Source organism: Carassius carassius, chromosome 25 (genome assembly GCF_963082965.1).
Source record: "Carassius carassius chromosome 25, fCarCar2.1, whole genome shotgun sequence".
NCBI lineage: Eukaryota > Metazoa > Chordata > Actinopteri > Cypriniformes > Cyprinidae > Carassius > Carassius carassius.
In genome coordinates, this window is record NC_081779.1 from 17849264 (window position 1) to 17865886 (window position 16623).

Consider the following 16623-nt stretch of genomic DNA (forward strand, 5'->3'; position numbering starts at 1 on the left):
TTTTTTTTTTTTTTTTGCTAAATATAAGCAATACATGGACGAGTATGGTTCATAAACTGCTTGAATAAGTAGAGAAATATGGTTCATAAACTGCTGGGTATTTCTGTTGAGACACTAGAACATGTCTGTCTGAGAAAGTTCAGATGTAAAGTCGAGTGCACAAGTGGAATGAAGACGTGCAGAACATCACATGTGTTTAGTTGAGCCTGGTTAAAAGGTTAAGGTTAAAAGCTGGCTCTAAACAAAGATCTGGTCATTCACGTTATAATAATAATCTTATTAGAGTTTAAATTTGGGAAAAAATGTCCACTGGTATTTTTTTATCAGGGCTGCTCTTCTGTGGTGGTTTGGTTGGATCAGTCCACCAACAGCAGCTGACCCTTCACTGTCTCACTGAGGACACATGCTTCACTACACATTCACTATGGATTATACTTTTATTATTTTTATGGGCAATAATGCCATTATTGTGTTTGAAGAGGGGAATCTTAGAAAGTTCAACAGTGATGGCAGAAATGCAAAGAAAGGCAAACTTGTCATATTAAAAACTACATTTAAAGTTTGTGTATTTTAGTGTTGCGTTAACAAGAATTTAGATTTAGATGCACAGCAATCCTTTCCTTATAATGCATCTCAGATTTTAATAAGAGTATGCCATTAGATTTCACCGAGAGGAATTTTGATTTAATTTGATTAGTCTTGTGTGATTTTTATGCAGTGCTCATAATGAAGCATTATTAAAAATATCATCATTATTAAAGAGGGTGGATTTAAGGGTGGATGAGAAAGGAGAGAGTGAGGAAGAGGAGGGGGGGTGGAGAAAGAGAGAGCGCGAGAGAAGGAGGGATATGAAAGGAGGGGAATAGACAGCCATTACCGAATCACAGTCTCCATACTCCTCTGTCTACTGGGTCAGACTCGGTGCAAACAAACGGACCGAGAGTCAGTGTTTCTGTGGCCGGCTGAGAGGCGTGTTTGTCGGGATTGAGCGCCAGCGCATCCCCGCCTCTGTCACCCTGCGCGCGGTGACGGACTCCGCCGTTATACGGTAAGAAGGTCCAAATGTCCGTCATCCGACAGCCCCGGGGTGTAGCTGTGTGTCTGATAATTATCGTTTTTTATACATGTGTCAGTATTTTAATTTGTAATGTTAACGTCTGAATACTGAACGCTTACGTATCATGTAGATTTCCTACAAGAATCCTCATTTCCATTTATAATCGGGCATCAGAAGTGCGAGAAGAAGAGCGAGCCGGGCTGTTAATTTATCACGTACATTAATTATAAATAAAGGTAATGATTTATTCATCTCAAGCCTGCATGAATGGCTATTATTAGACAGACCGTTATTCAGTGTGTTTGGACAAAGAGGCTTTGCACATCTCTGTGGTCACTCTGCTCGGTTTCCGCCACATTACGACCCAGTGATGTCTGATGTGTGAACGAATCGTTTTTTTGGATTCGGATCATTTCAGTGGTTCTTTTGAGCCGATCCACACAACCAGATCGCATTTAATGAAAACGTGCACAATATAAACTATGGTGGTTATAGTTTATTAATGTTAGTAGGCCTTTTGTATGCATATATCATATTTAGATGCAAATTAGCAGTTTGAGAGCTAAATACACAAAAATGAACAGTAATTACGTCATGTCGTAAAGCACAGCTGAATTCGATTCACCGGAATGAACTGTTCGAAAGAACCGATCCGCGAAATGAGTCGGATCTTTGCAGTAGTAGTGGGATGTTGAAAGATATTTATGGATTTACGCACGTGTCTTTCCCTTCAAAAATGGTGGATATCCATTCATGTCTTCCAGAGACGATCGAAAGGCATGTGCTCAGCGTGTTTACACAAACACAACATTCCTGGGCTAATGTAAACGTACAGTAGGTTGGGTAAAGGCTATTTCTACCTGCATTCACAGATGGTTTGCTGCGCTGTGCTCCTGTAGAGATGCACATACACCATGTTTGCCTGCTGTGTGAGTGTAACCATTCTGCTCATTTCAGTTTCTGACATTCCAAAAGATACATTTATGCTTTGAAGTTATCAAGTCTAATTTTAGAAAATTATGATCCTGCAACGTTTGGGACAATAGCTTCTCGCAGTTTTTGTGACATTACCATATAACAATAATAAATTACATAACAGATATTAAAATCAAAGTCACAATTGCAAGATAGAAAGTCAGAGAGTTGCAATTACAACATTAAAGCTGCATGTGTTCAGAGGAACTGGTAATATCACTAATTTCTTCATTGCCAGTGGGTGAGCCTTACATTTCGAGGTTCCTGACAGTTCGAGGCCTCAGGGACTGGCCCCATTGGCCTGGTACGTAATCCATCCTTGATCTGATCAAATGGGGCTTATTGTAGCTACTGCCCTTTGGCTAACATGCAAAACCTCAAAAATAGGACAAATAGTGTCTGTGTTCGCGGCATGTCTTGTGATTTCTTTAACAGACTGTAGCACTAATTAGATCCGATCAAACATTTTATCCAGTAATCAAAAAATGCTACACTCCTTGCAAGCAGGAGTCTATTTTAGCACTTAACATTTACTGAATCTGTCTCTGGTGCATGGCTTGTTTCCAGGTCAGATTTGTTGAAATAGATCAGTGGTTTTCAACTTGTGAGTTGTGACCAAAAAAAAAAAGGGCCTAAAAAAAAAGAGCTGTGGATAGCGGGCGAAAACGAAACTAAATGAAAGTAACATGATGCAGCTAACCATAGGATAACAATAATAGAACTTCTGCATTAGACTACATTTTTTATGCTATATTACAACCAAATATTGGATTTGATCTTTTTTATCAAATTGGTTTGTCAATTACAGCACATGTTTGTGTATTTAGTTTCATATTATGATTTTGTGTTAATTTTGCATAATGAGAGATTTACAAGCAGTTTTAAAAAGGCTGATTAGGGAAAGGATTTTCAGCACAGCAAAAGGTTTTAAAGGAATAGTTCACCCAAAAATGAAAATTCTGTCATTAACAGTTGACTGTCACCATTGACTTATGGAAGTCAGTGGTGAATGTTTGGCTTCCAACATTCTTCAGAATATCTTCTATTATGTTCAACAGAAGAAAGAAACTCATACAGGTTTGGAACAATTTTGGTGAACTATCCCTTAAGGATTTTTTGTTGGTCCATACTTGATGTCCAATGTAAAATATGGGCCCTAATATACAGTATAGAGGCACAAACTGCTCTAAACATGCAGAATGTTTGGCCACATGATATTACCTCCCGAATAAAAGTCACATTTTCCATAAGAACTAATACCTAAATGCCCACAGTGCTCTGAATAATGCAAAGCCATTATTTATTGTATGATACGCAAGTGACATTATTGTGTGTGTCATTGTTACTCATGAACATGAACATATCTTTGCACACAATATATAAACACAGCAAGAGAACAAATGCCACCATCCTCTGTTCCACAAACTTATTTCTTTCAAAGGGAAATGGAGCGGTTCTGCAATTCTAAGGCTGTTCTGGGATGTGCTTGGCAAACGTTCTGGGAAGCCAGACTCTGTACAAATGCAGACCCAGCTGCACAGACACTTTAAATCAACACAACAGTTCTCTACTGGAGCACTGGGTGCATGAACTTACTCCGTGTGGTGGTAGGACTACAATAAGAGATTAAATAATGTAAAAGAGAGCAGTAGTTTCCTTCTTTTTCCTTCGCAGGCATAATGACATAGAAAGGTTTCAATTACAGCATTGCCTCTATTTATATCTGTTGGCTGCCACTGAACCACCATGCTGTCAGGGAACAGCGGGATGGCAAAGAGATCTTGCTTCAGCAACAAGGTTTTAGTCAGCTGAGTCCCGCTTTCGAGAAACAGTAAAGACGGAGCTCAACATATCTGATTAAATGCATGGAATGTACACATTCTGATATATAGAAATTGTTTCCAGGACAGACCTGGCCACATCATATAGAACAATGTTACATTAATGCATTTGACTGACACTTTTATTCAAGGCAATTCACATTGCATTCAACAGTTGTCTGTGATTTGCGCGAGATGTTCCTCTTGCAAAGCTGATGGTAAAATGTGTGATCTGTTTGAATTCTATTGAGAAACTGGAACTTTAAAATGCTAAGGAGAAAGTCAAACTTTATCTAAAAAAGGCACATTAACTAAACCAACAGATGAAAACAGGAGAAAACATAATTGTGCACTAGCACTAACATATTAAAAACTTCTCATCACGACCTTTACTAGAATTTATAATGTTTTACTGTAGGCTTATATATATATACCCTGGATCCACCGCATTGTAGAGTTATTAATTCAAAGCTTTTTTTTGTAACGATATAAAAGCTTTTAAAATCCATATGAGACCAACACAAATACAGAGCTAACATTTAAAACATTTTGATATGCATTTTACAATAATTAAAAAAAATTTAAATATATATTTTTACATCATCTTGGACACCTTTTTTGTTATTAATTTAAATGTTAAAAAAGAAGTTTTGCTAATTGTAAAATAATCTGTATAAATGGCAATATCTAAATACAGTTGAAATTGTATATATTTTTACACACTTGCACGCACAAACAGACACACACACACACACACACACACACATATTAAAATTAAAAAATAAATACTATCTCAGAGTAGCCATAGCTCCTCTAGCAAGCCTTGAATGACGTGAGTAGATTGGACAGGGGAGCACATGAGCTCACTTGTATTGATGAGTTCAGCTGGTGTGGAATAATGTGACGGACAGGAACCTACTCTAGCCCCCGTGGGCCTCATTCCTTCCAGCTGATCACAGAGGAATGCACATCAGAGAGGTATGGCCCAGCCAAATGCAGTGTCCCGTTTTAATAGTATCGTGACTGAAAAGAGAGTTCGATCCTCCTGCCACATTTCCTTCTCATCATCATTGTTGAAGTGAGTCAGCTCTGTTCACCTGATCTCCAGAAGCATCTGCCCTCATCTCTTTTACTTTCATTTCATTGCAAAGTGTTCAGCTGATGTGTTCTCACAAACCTTATTTGGTACTCATGTTTTCTGGTATATATTAGTAGTACGTTGCCCTGTGGGTGATGAATTAGATATCTCACACATTACAGAGTCTCTAACATGCTTCTGTTTCTGTCTTGACCTTCTGTCACCCCTCATATCCCTCCCAGCCCCCTGGCGAGATGTCTTCCTCGGACGAGGAGAGCCTGAGCGAACGTTCGTGTGTGAGCGAGCGTTCGTTCCGCAGCGAGAGGTCTGGGGGCTCTCTCTCGCCCTGCGCCCACAGCACAGCTGGGCCCAAAGGGGACACTCTGCCATGGAACCTATCCAAACATGAGAGACGCAAGCGCAAGAGCCAAGACTCAGTGCTGGACCCCGCAGAGAGGGCAGTCGTGCGAGTCGCAGGTAAGAGATTCAACTGTGTGTGAAATGTGTGTTCAGAAAGAATTCTTTAGTATTTAAAGGGATAGTTCAACCACAACTGAAAAGGAATCGTTTACTAACCCTCATGTCATTCCTAAAATTAACTTCTTTCTTCTGAGGAACACAAAATAAGTGTGTTTCAACTGTTTTTGTTCATGTAATGGAAGTCAATAGGATCCATAACAACAATGGACCTTGCGTTAGATGGACAAAAAAGACTCTTTTTTTTTTTAAATGATCCCTTTAAGCACAATAATGAAATCACCTTAAATCAGAACTTATTGAGCAAATTGTCCTTGTTTTGTGTGTCCTGAGTCAAGGATTTGATTTAAAGCAATCTGGCAGTTGACTAAAGCTGGAAAGGAGGACATGCAGTGGTTTTTCAGATACAGTATACACTAGTGTTCTGGGATTCAGCATTGATATACATGCAGCTGCGTTCTGTGAAATAGACTACGATTGTGCTCGTGTGGGAGAAGAGAGGCCAAATGTTGGGAGCTGAACTGTTTTGAGACTCTTTTTAGACACGCTGGCTGTTGCTCTGGCTTTTCCTGCTGATTTCATTACTCTTGACAGACTGTGTCTCTGTTCCTGAACCAAACAGTTGTTGAATACAGAGAGAAAAATGGCTTGGCTTTTTGTGACTGGGTGTAAATGCAATCAAAAGTGTGAGAAAACACTAGTCACTGTTTACTAGCTTTATAAACATGGATACAAGGAAATCCAAGGCACATCTGGAAGACTGTCACACTAGAGTTTTCCCTGCCAATCCTATCCTCACATTTTTACAACCATGTGTCGAGCTTGTGTCCCTCCAGATTTGCCTCTGTAAGACATCTGTGTTTGTTTCATCAACATTTGGGCTTTTTTTTTTTTTGCTTATAGGGGAGTGCTGCAAGAAACTGTGCAAGCTTTATAAATTTTATAATTGAAATATTATATTTGATAATATTTAATAATTGAAAGCCAAAAATAGATGAGACTTCACAGCAATAACCATTGTTAAAGTCTATATTAGGGTCAATTATATGTTTTTTTTTATGGATGTATAAATTTATCAACATTACATACAATGACTTAAATACAGCTTTTCTATGATGAGCATGCATTCATTTTTATATCTGATGTAAACTATTAAAAAAATGAAATGAAATGAACCAGGGTGATATGATCTGTCCTGATATTATAACAAATAAAAAGCTTCATTAAAAGAATGACATTTTTTGTTTTTGTTATTATTATTATTATTATTTGTTAGAGAGAGAAAAATATTTGAGCAAAACTGCTTAACTGCTCGTTAATATTTGAAAAACTGTTGTTCAAAAAAATTAAACAGTATTTTAAAATCAGACAATTGTAACTTTTTATAACAAAGCAAGAACAATAGAAAATATTTTGACCTATTAAAGCTGTCTGCTTCAGTGATTGTTTAGTAGTATCTCAGATACTTAGTATCTTGGGACTATGTCCGTTAAACTTGCTACTTTTCCAGGCAGTTCAGTGGGCAACTCAGACCGAATCCCTCAATGCCCTTGTTGCTATGAGTTACCTGTTTGCTTTTCCAGTGCCCCGTAGTTTCCATGACTATGAAATAGGAGGGAAAGGGAATAAAACATGTGAAAGCCCGAAAAACAAATAGTGAAGTAAGACGAAAGTTACCAAGATACTTTGCATTTCAGTTTGAGATTGAAAAAAAGAGAGAGTGGTTATGTGAAGCTTAAAGAAATTATTGAAAGAGAATATAAAAAGAAAGTGATGATAATGGACAAGGGTCAAAGAGGAGGTTAAAGGGGAAGGAGAGTGATGGCATATTAAAGAGGTTTGAGGTCAGAGAGGCAATGAGCATGGAGGGAAGAACTGGAAAGAAGGTGTGTGTGTGTGTGTGTGTGTGTGTGTGTGTGTGTGTGTGTGTGTGTGTGTGTGTATGTGATATACAGCACTTCAGTCTTGGAATGCCATGCTGCAACACAGTTATGACAGTTGCCTAGAAAACATAGGGAGTTTCCAAACACAAACTACTCTATACACACAGATCTCAGCTCTGACCACCTCTCATTTTGTGTGATGTGTGCATGCAGGTGAAGCTGTTCGAACCAGAGCTGCAGTCTAAAGACAGTAAATTGGCTAAATCACAGCTATGTCAAAGACTTTTGAGTCTGGCTGGCTGTTTACTGTTGTGAATTAGCACGCACTAAAGAACGAGGATAAGAGGCTGATGAAGCCATAATGTCACACAGTTTAAGTGTGGCATGACAGAAGAGTCGCAATGAAAAAACACTTTCATAGCGCTTCCCGACAAGGTTTATTGTTGTTCCCCACCTAGAGAGTAAGAAACAAAATGTGTGCTTCTATTGGAAAGATGTTTTTTGTTCCCCTCGTTTTAGTTAAATCAAAATGAGTGAATGAATTAGTAAAACGTAGGCACAATTTACTAATTATATTCCACAATATATGTTTTTTTTTCTCCAGCATGTCATAGGGGCTCCACTGAGACATCTTTTTGCATTTATAATAATTTTGCCTTCATTTACTGCTCAATTAAAGTAAAATCTTTAAAAGCATAATAACAAAATCATTTTTCTAACACTGTGAAACCTAGCAAACCTAGCAAATGACTCACTCTAAGGCCATCCAAGATGTTGATGTTTGTTTAAAAGAAAGGAATCCAAATATTTCAAGTAATCCACATGACTCTTAAGTCTTATGAAGTGCAAAGCTCTGTGTTTGGATAAAAAAGAAATCCATCATTATTGCATTTTAACTTTAAACTGTCCCTCCGCTTATACGACTTCATCCGTCTAAATACTCCATAATCAAGTCCACAGACATATTGTTTAGAACAGTTTTGGACCGTTTTTGCTTGTAAACAGTGCTTGATCTGTGCATATTTCTCTCCTGATTCAAACAAGATGACTTTTTCACTGAAGAAATCAATATCATGGATAGAAGAATCGTATTTTAGCCAGAAGCAATGGTTTAAAGTAAAAAATGTCTTAATGATGGATTAATTTATTACAAACACACAGCTTCTCAATACACAAGACTTTAACTGATAGACAGGAGTTGTGTGGTCTACTTGTGGATTATTGTTTTGTTTTAATCAGCTGTTTGGACTCTCATTCTGACGGCACCCATTCACTGCAGAAGATCCATTGGTGAGCAAGTGATGTAATGCTAAATTTCTCCAGATCTCCTCCGGTTAAGAAACAAACTCATCTACATCATGAATGGCATGAGGTTGGGTAAATTGTAAATGACAGCAAATTTATTTTTTAGTTTTTCCTGGTTTTATTTGGAATCTATTTTTCTATAGATAAAACAGTATTTTAATACTGGTCCTTTATTTGTTTAGGTGCCTCAAAGATTGTATGGCTTGTCTTTGTTTTTTTTTTGGTAATGTTTTTAGCATTTATGTGTACTACCTTAATCACAGACGCGAACATATTGCATAATGCATAAGAGCATCTGTTTGGCAGAGACACTTTTATGTACTTAGATGTAAAAGGAATGTGCATTCCATGTCAAACAGCAATCCGATCGATCAAGCGCTTGAAGCGATAAGCATAAATATATCCTTAAGAACTTGAATGCTACGACTGAAAGCTGTAAATGTAGAACGTTATCCTCTTATTCTGAGCTGGATGAGAAAAGAGATCTTATTTATATACAAATCAGTAAACTGATCCACTGTCACTGAAATACATTGCCTGAGACATAATCCATAATAACCGTGAGCCAAAAAAATTTTGTGCTTTTAAAAGTAATAATAGTAATAATAAAAATACAAAGTATTGTAAACAATTACAAATCTAGCATTCTCTTCAAAGATGTGATGAATGAATGAACTGAGACTACAGATTTTCAGGTCCATCTGTCATCACAAGCAAATCTGATGGCATTTTCTCTGCATACTAACATGATCAGCATATGTTTATGCTACTAATAGGAACATTTTTTAAATCCCAAACAATGTATTTACAATCTTTGTGACAGAGCTGATATGGTTGTGAAAGAAAATATGAGCACAACTACTTAAAAACAGAGCCTTTGTGAGTTTTACCTCACAGTAGGTGAGATATGGAAAGCGGATAAAGGACTGCATTTATTTTTGCCTGATTTTATACAGGTTTTCATAATTATCTAACAGTGTTGATAACATGTAGGGCTTTGGCATTATAAAATGCATATTTGAATATATATATATATATATATATATATATATTAGTGTTTGGGGAAGTCGTGGCCTAATGGTTAGAGAGTCGAACTCCCAATCGAAAGGTTGTGAGTTCGAGTCCCGGGCCGGCAGGAATTGTGGGTGGAGGGAGTGCATGTACAGTTCTCTCTCCACCTTCAATACCACGACTTAGGTGCCCTTGAGCAAGGCATTGCTCCCCGGGCGCCGCAGCATAAATGGCTGCCCACTGCTCCGGGTGTGTGCTCACAGTGTGTGTGTGTGTTCACTGCTCTGTGTGTGTGCATTTCGGATGGGTTAAATGCAGAGCACAAATTCTGAGTATGGGTCACCATACTTGGCTGAATGTCACTTCACTTCACTTCACTTCACTTAATCGGTATGATGCACCTATTCGCTTTAAACAGTCGGGGGCGACAAAACCCAAGACTCAAACCCAATAACATCAGCCATTGTCACTATGAATTTCCTGCGCTGGAAGTGTCTGGCGTGGCTGTGGAAGGAAGGAAGGAAGGGTGGGATGGAGGAGGAGAGCGCAGGCTTTGCGGGAAAGAATAGAGAAACCTGAACCACAGTCGCACTGGGGGAAAGAGAGAGAGGAGTGAGACACACGCCGTGTGATTATTATAGAAGCGCCCATTACATTGAACAGCGCGGATGGATAAAACATAATAAAGCGGGTAACGTTACCGGCGAGTCAAGAGCGCGTCGACAAAGGATTACAAGAAGCACTGTCCGGATACCGTTTCACCGAGGCCCCATATCTGCTTTCGGAAGGAGCCGAGCGGACCGCCCACCGCACAGAGACACACACAGACTCGAGAAGCGCACACATATAAACCCAATCACCGGCCCGCACGCGCTACTATGGACTTTAAATACGCTAACAATCTGGATTCTGCTCAAAACCAATAAAAGATGGTTTTATTTAGTAGTTCATCTAGATTTAAACCGCTTCAGACATTTAACCGTCATAAACAATAAGGGATATTTACTCTAAACATAGATATTTTCGTATTTTTATTTATCTAATCTTGTTTTGACGACACATTGACGGGAACCGCCGGTCCAAAGTAGCTTTGTTAAACTAGATTTATTGGATTAATCGTGTTTACGATCACCAAATATAATTTAATACGCTTTAGAAACATATCGGAGCGTGAATAAGTCCTTATCCATTGTGCATATTTAACGCAAACGAGACTTGACAGCTGTTGTCGGACGACCGGGATCCACCGTCCTGGATTACTCTATGAGCGGGCTGCTGTAAAGCGTTCAGCGGGATTGAGAGACGCTATGGCCGGCTACATCCCGGGTTTACTGCCGGCGAATCACTCCCAGGAGAAGGAGTTCGCACAGGCGTATGAGGATGTGCTGGAGAGATATAAAGGTAAAGGACTCACTGTAACCCCGGTTTGCTTTGTTGTTGACTTAGGGAAAAGTCTATGCGGTTGCTGTAGCTGGTATTTTGTGCCTGCTTTACATTCGCTATTTGTTGTCAATTGTCCAAGGACGCTGGAGGATGGTGGGTCTCTATTCCCATGAGGTTGTGACAGGGCTGAGGACATCTAGACTAGTGCTTCTGTGCACTGTTATATACAGGGAATATCGTTAATTAACCATTTTTGATTTTCAAATGAAAATTTAAAAGGAGGACTGGTTGTTTTTCAAGGGGCCACAATAAATGATAATTTAGCAAACAATAGTTTTACACTGTTGTCAGAGTTTGTCCAGAATCCTTCAGTGTGTCTAGTTGTGATCTATGAGTATGTTCAGTTTTATGTTAAGTGCAGGGGTTCCCATTTTTTCTCTCTCTTAGTCAGCCTAAAACCTTGGATGATCATGAAAATATTTACTTGAAATGCCCTTGTGTTAATATATTAAATAAATTAATTATACATTCAAATGTTCATGGTAACTAATATCATAGTTAATGAACCCAAACACATACAATAATAATAAGTATTATTATTATTATTGTTGTTAGTAGTTGTATTATTATTAGTTTTAACTCGAATTATAAAAGTGAAATCTAAGTTAAAAAAATAAAATAAAATAAACTGTTTAATTTTTAACTGTGGTCCAAGCAGCTCTGCCTCTGTGACACTGAAAACACAGACTCATGAGCTGCATGTGTGTAAATAATCCCAGTGCTGCACTTCACTCAAACAGGCAGCACAACAGACTATATACTTATTTAATTAAACCACAGTCTTTGGTTTGGTAATCAAACAAAACTATATCACAATTATTACTAGTTTGTTTAGTTGTGCTGGCCTTTTTGTTTATTTTAAATTTGTATTCTATTTATTTATTACTAAACTTATGAACCCCCTTTTGAGAAATCTTGCCCTTGTGTCTCAGCTTATCCAGTTGTCCGTGGCTGTCCCAGCTCATCTGGCCCTCTCCAGTGGTCCACTGCTGTCTGAGCATGTCAGGTGTTGGGAATCAGTGAAGGATTTTCCTTCGATAGACAGCTGTGAACCCCTGAGGGCCCCAGACTAATCTTGTGTACTTCTGATGACAGTGTTTCTGCAAAATATGAATACCTCTAACTGAATCTAATTGACTGTGATAAAGCAGAGTGAGTGATGTCAGCTGATTCAAAGAGCATCTGTGATGCAGCCCTGATGAAAAGGGGCCTTTTAATTATTGATTATTTTAATGAAATGCGATTCTGTCGGGGCCTTGGGACAGGGGCCTAAGATAGCACTGGGAGCTCACGTCATACTCTAAGACTGTGATCTTGATGGAACCTCTGTGTATTAATTGGTCATTTTATATCTCTAAAGAATGTGCGTACCTTTGTGAAAAGGCTTTGATATGTAGAAACATTGACGCTGTCCATTAGAGACACCACACAACCTCCTCTAATAAAATCTTAAATAATAGAAGATCAGTTGTTGATCTACTAATACATCCAGCTGCTCCTCTCACAGCCTTTTCCAATTAATTAATTTCCTTTGACTGATGTTTTGTCAGTGTAACTCTTTTGAAACAACAAAGCTAATATGAGCAGGAGTGATCCGAGAGCTTGGTAAATCATGCTTAATTAATTGTATGCATTACACCCAGATTAACCAACCAAAATTTTCAAAGTGGTTGCCAAGGGAGTTTTATTTTGAGGAATGAAGGACTAAGGGCAGCAAGATCTGAACTTATGCAACCCTCAACTTCCTTTTTGAATTCTATTTATGCCTCTCTTTTATTACCGTAATTCCTCAAATAAAAGCCGGGGCCTTTATTTGCCTGAACTGCAGAAGGTAACAGGCTTTTATTAGAGGCAGGCCTTTATTTCTAATTCCATCTGTTTGATAAGTAATTGTTTTAAATAACCCGTTTTAAATTAAAAGCGATAGCTTTCCAGTGGACAGAGATCATAACATTAGCACAGAATCAGTTCAGAATCAATCACCAAGAACTTGGCATAAAGTCAATCACCAAGAACTTGGCACACCAGTTCGGTTCAGATGCGCTCTGTGTCAGTCGGCTTCACGCTGAATCACACATGTGCACAGTATCATCAGCTCCTCGGTTCTCGAATCGGACGCGTCCGACAGAAACGGTTCTCGGTTCAGTGTACTGGTGATCCGAAAACCAATGCAACCAGTTCTTGACTCTAGAACGAGAAACTAGTGGGCGTGTACGTTCGTTATTTGACTCTGATGATTATCCACACAAATTTACCCCCGGCCTTTATTTAAGACCGGCCTTTATTTGTCCGTGTTGACCACGCCCCCGGCCACTATCAGAGGCCCGGCGTTTATTTGAATACCGGTTTTATTTGAGGAATTACGGTATTATACTTTATGTATTGACGCAGACAGCCTTCCTCTTCTCTTTCCAGGCTAGCTTTGTCAAAGGTCAAAAGATTTAACTTTATAAGCCCCACTGACTCTCAATTGGACGTGCATGTCATTGTATTTATTGTGACGTCTACTTTGTTTTATGTCAAGTAATGTTTAAATGTGCAATTATTAATTTTTCTGATTAATTAAATATGTACAATACCAGTCAAATGATTGCTCACACTAACTCATGATTTTATAAGTCTTTTGATTCTGAAAGCTTAAGATTAAATAATGAAATTAGGTCCATGAGAAAATTTCTTTACGAAAATATTTTATGTTTAAATTAAATATATATTTTTTTTCCTTAATTTTTGTAAATGAGTGAGCTGGATGGCATATTCTGAAAACTAAAGATTAAATGCTTGAAATAGTTTTTTAATTTTTTTGTTTTTTGGTGAACTGGACTGGAAGGAGAAGCCAACAACTGTCCAGTGTACACTAAAACTTAGAAAAGCATCCCAGGGTGCACCTCATGAAGTTGGTTGAGAGTGTGCAGAACTGTTAAGGTATAGACGGTTTCAACGGCTACAACATAAACACGTTACTGCGCATGCGCGCTTTTGTGGACCTAACTTAACTTCCGGTAGACTTCCAAATAGAATCAATAACAACAGCCAAGTCCCTCTAGAGTAGATATTTTTTTATAACAAACAAAATATGTTTGCTGCGTGGATCAGGCGGACTTAATGAAAATATAAATTCATTCTTTGCCAGCAGGAGATGTTTTAAAGCATAGACATAAAGCGCGAGAAATAGAGGTTTCCCCAGTAACAGCTGTAAACAAAGCAGAGCTGGTACGCTCACACGCTGCTTTATCAGGCATATAACATGCAAGTCTTCCTTCAGAAATACAGCGATATAAAAACACCTGTGCCTCGTTTTGATGTTTAAACATATAAATGTAAGGAATTATTATTATTTAACGTGCAGTAGGTAACGTTACTCATGTTTATTCAATGAAGCCTTTTTAAAATCGATCAGAGTCTCTCAAAATAAATAAATGTATGGGAAACACATCCCGCAGCACAACCACCTGAGCCCAACTTCAGTCTACTCATCACCTTAACTTTAACTGAGTTTTTAGAAGTCACTGCAGCCAGACCGATATACATAACGCAGACCGGAAGTTAACTTAGGTCCAGGCGCGTGCACCCGATGAAACCGTCTGTAACATCTTTTGTTCACTACATAATTGTATTATTTTGATATGAGAAAAATGTTAGGGCTAATAATAAATCATGTGTGTAGGTTTGTTCAAACCTTTAACTTCTTCACGTATCATGTGATGTTTTCATAGTTTGAAACTTTCTGTGTCAGTGTCATTCAGACTATCCCATTGTTTGCAGTGAAATAGTGTTGAGCGATATGGTCATTTTTCAAATTGTCATATCATCAGCCTGTGAGATCGACAATACACAATATTATCGTGCATGGGTGGAGCAAGAGAGAGACTCTTTGTTCTTGTCATAGTAAAACTATTTGGTGTTTTAAAAATGCGCTGGTGCATGAGAGAGAGCCTATGGAATCACCAATAATCGAAAAAATATACTTTCAAACATACTGATAAATAAAAAAATACTGTATTTAAAACAGCTAGTTTATATATATAGTCGGACATAACTGTCATATCGCGCGTCCTGTGACAAATCTGCTGCATCTGCGCAAGGAAGTTATCAGTCTAAATGTTCTGCAAAATCAGTCAGTGGTAATAATCAATAGTAGATTTCATCAAGTCCAGCAGTTTAACTCTAATATTGGACACAAACGTGTATCAGCCATTAAATGTGTGGGACAAAAACTCCTCGTTTTCTATCTCTTTTATTTCATGGATTTAACCAGTTATCTAAGTCAAAGCGTTACAACTTTAGCGACTAATGTTACAGGGTCTAATCCTCTATTGCGCGCGCGAGCTGTGTGTGAGAGAGAGAGAGAGAAATGCGGTGCTGAAGTGAAATAGCTGGGCAGTCTAATAGGCCGCCAAATAAAAATATTATTATTATTATTTAATACGTTAATGGGAGAAAGAGCCTAATATCGTCTTGACTATCGACAGAGAAATCTGCTTACGTCGATATTTCTGACTATCGTCGATACACGATACTATCGTCTATCGGCACAACCCTACAGTGAAACATGAGCAGTCACACATATACAAATGTTTATATTCCTGAATGTTTTTATAAGGCTTTCAGCTGTGTCACTTTTGGCAATTTCATGAAGAATAGGAGAGGAACTGGGAGAAATGTGGATTTGGTGGCTTATGAAGGTGTCACTTGAAGCTGAAATCTGAGTTGGACACATGATACTGGATTAAATAATTCAAAGGCCTCTGTATGTCAGTGCACATCGGTTTATAAGAAGGTGGTGGCTATTTGGATTTTTTTCCGTATGCTTTGTGTCCTCAAGCTCAAAGACAATAGGAGGATATAGAAGAACGACTTCTGTTCAGAATAAGAATGAGACAAAACCATGAGTCAGAAGAAAACAGTCTCGTTCAGGATATACAAACCACAGCAGCTTGCAAACGGCAGAAGTGGACACAACCCTGGTGCTGGTGGTCTGCTTTCACTCCATAAGACAGATACAGTTGGATATTCTGGGGACATGCAGGGGAGGAGATCAGGCCAGGCCAGAACTGCTTTGCTAGATTGACACCTGTAAAAAAAAAAAAAAAAAAAAAAAAACCTTTCATGAGATGCATAGGAATTGGGCTCCTTTGTTTAATGCAGATGCCTGTAACTAAAGTTTTATACCATATCCAGTGCATTGCATTCTTGTCATTTGACTTTGTCTCATGTTTACCCCCCGCACCCATAGTGTTTGCCTCACTCAGTTTTATTGGCCTTTGGCCTGTTCAGCCTGTGGTCCCTGATCCCAGTGACCCTCAAACATACACAAACACTGTCTACACAAAGTGTCCATCCTTTTCCTCTAGTGAGCCAGAGGAAGCGGTCATTTGGAAGGAAGCCTCTTCTAGCTGTCTTGTCAGTTTCTTTGTTTGTGCTGTAAATAGCCTAAAAGATGTTCCTGCTGTTTTTTGTCATTAATCCAGTTAGAATGCTTGTCATGTTACTTTCATGCTATTTCTTTTATTTTGAAAGCTAGTTGGGCTTTTAAATCCCTAACTTTGGTATTAATGTCGAGATGAAGTGAAA

General features: G+C 38.4%; 1 protein-coding gene across 8 annotated transcripts in view; it reads left to right on the top strand.

Annotated features, from left to right (window-relative positions):
* The first annotated feature begins 854 nt into the window (after nucleotides 1–854).
* Nucleotides 855–16623, top strand: part of macf1a (microtubule actin crosslinking factor 1a) — a 165749-nt gene continuing 149980 nt past the window's right edge. For 7 of the 8 annotated variants that reach the window (XM_059509717.1, XM_059509726.1, XM_059509724.1 and 4 more), the window contains exons 1-2: nucleotides 855–1048; nucleotides 5173–5407. In XM_059509717.1, coding sequence (XP_059365700.1) covers nucleotides 5185–5407 — 223 coding nt within the window. In that variant the 5' untranslated portion in view covers nucleotides 855–1048; nucleotides 5173–5184. Of the gene's footprint in view, nucleotides 1049–5172; nucleotides 5408–10191; nucleotides 11008–16623 lie in introns of those variants that run through there. The other variant, XM_059509718.1, reaches the window with a different exon arrangement.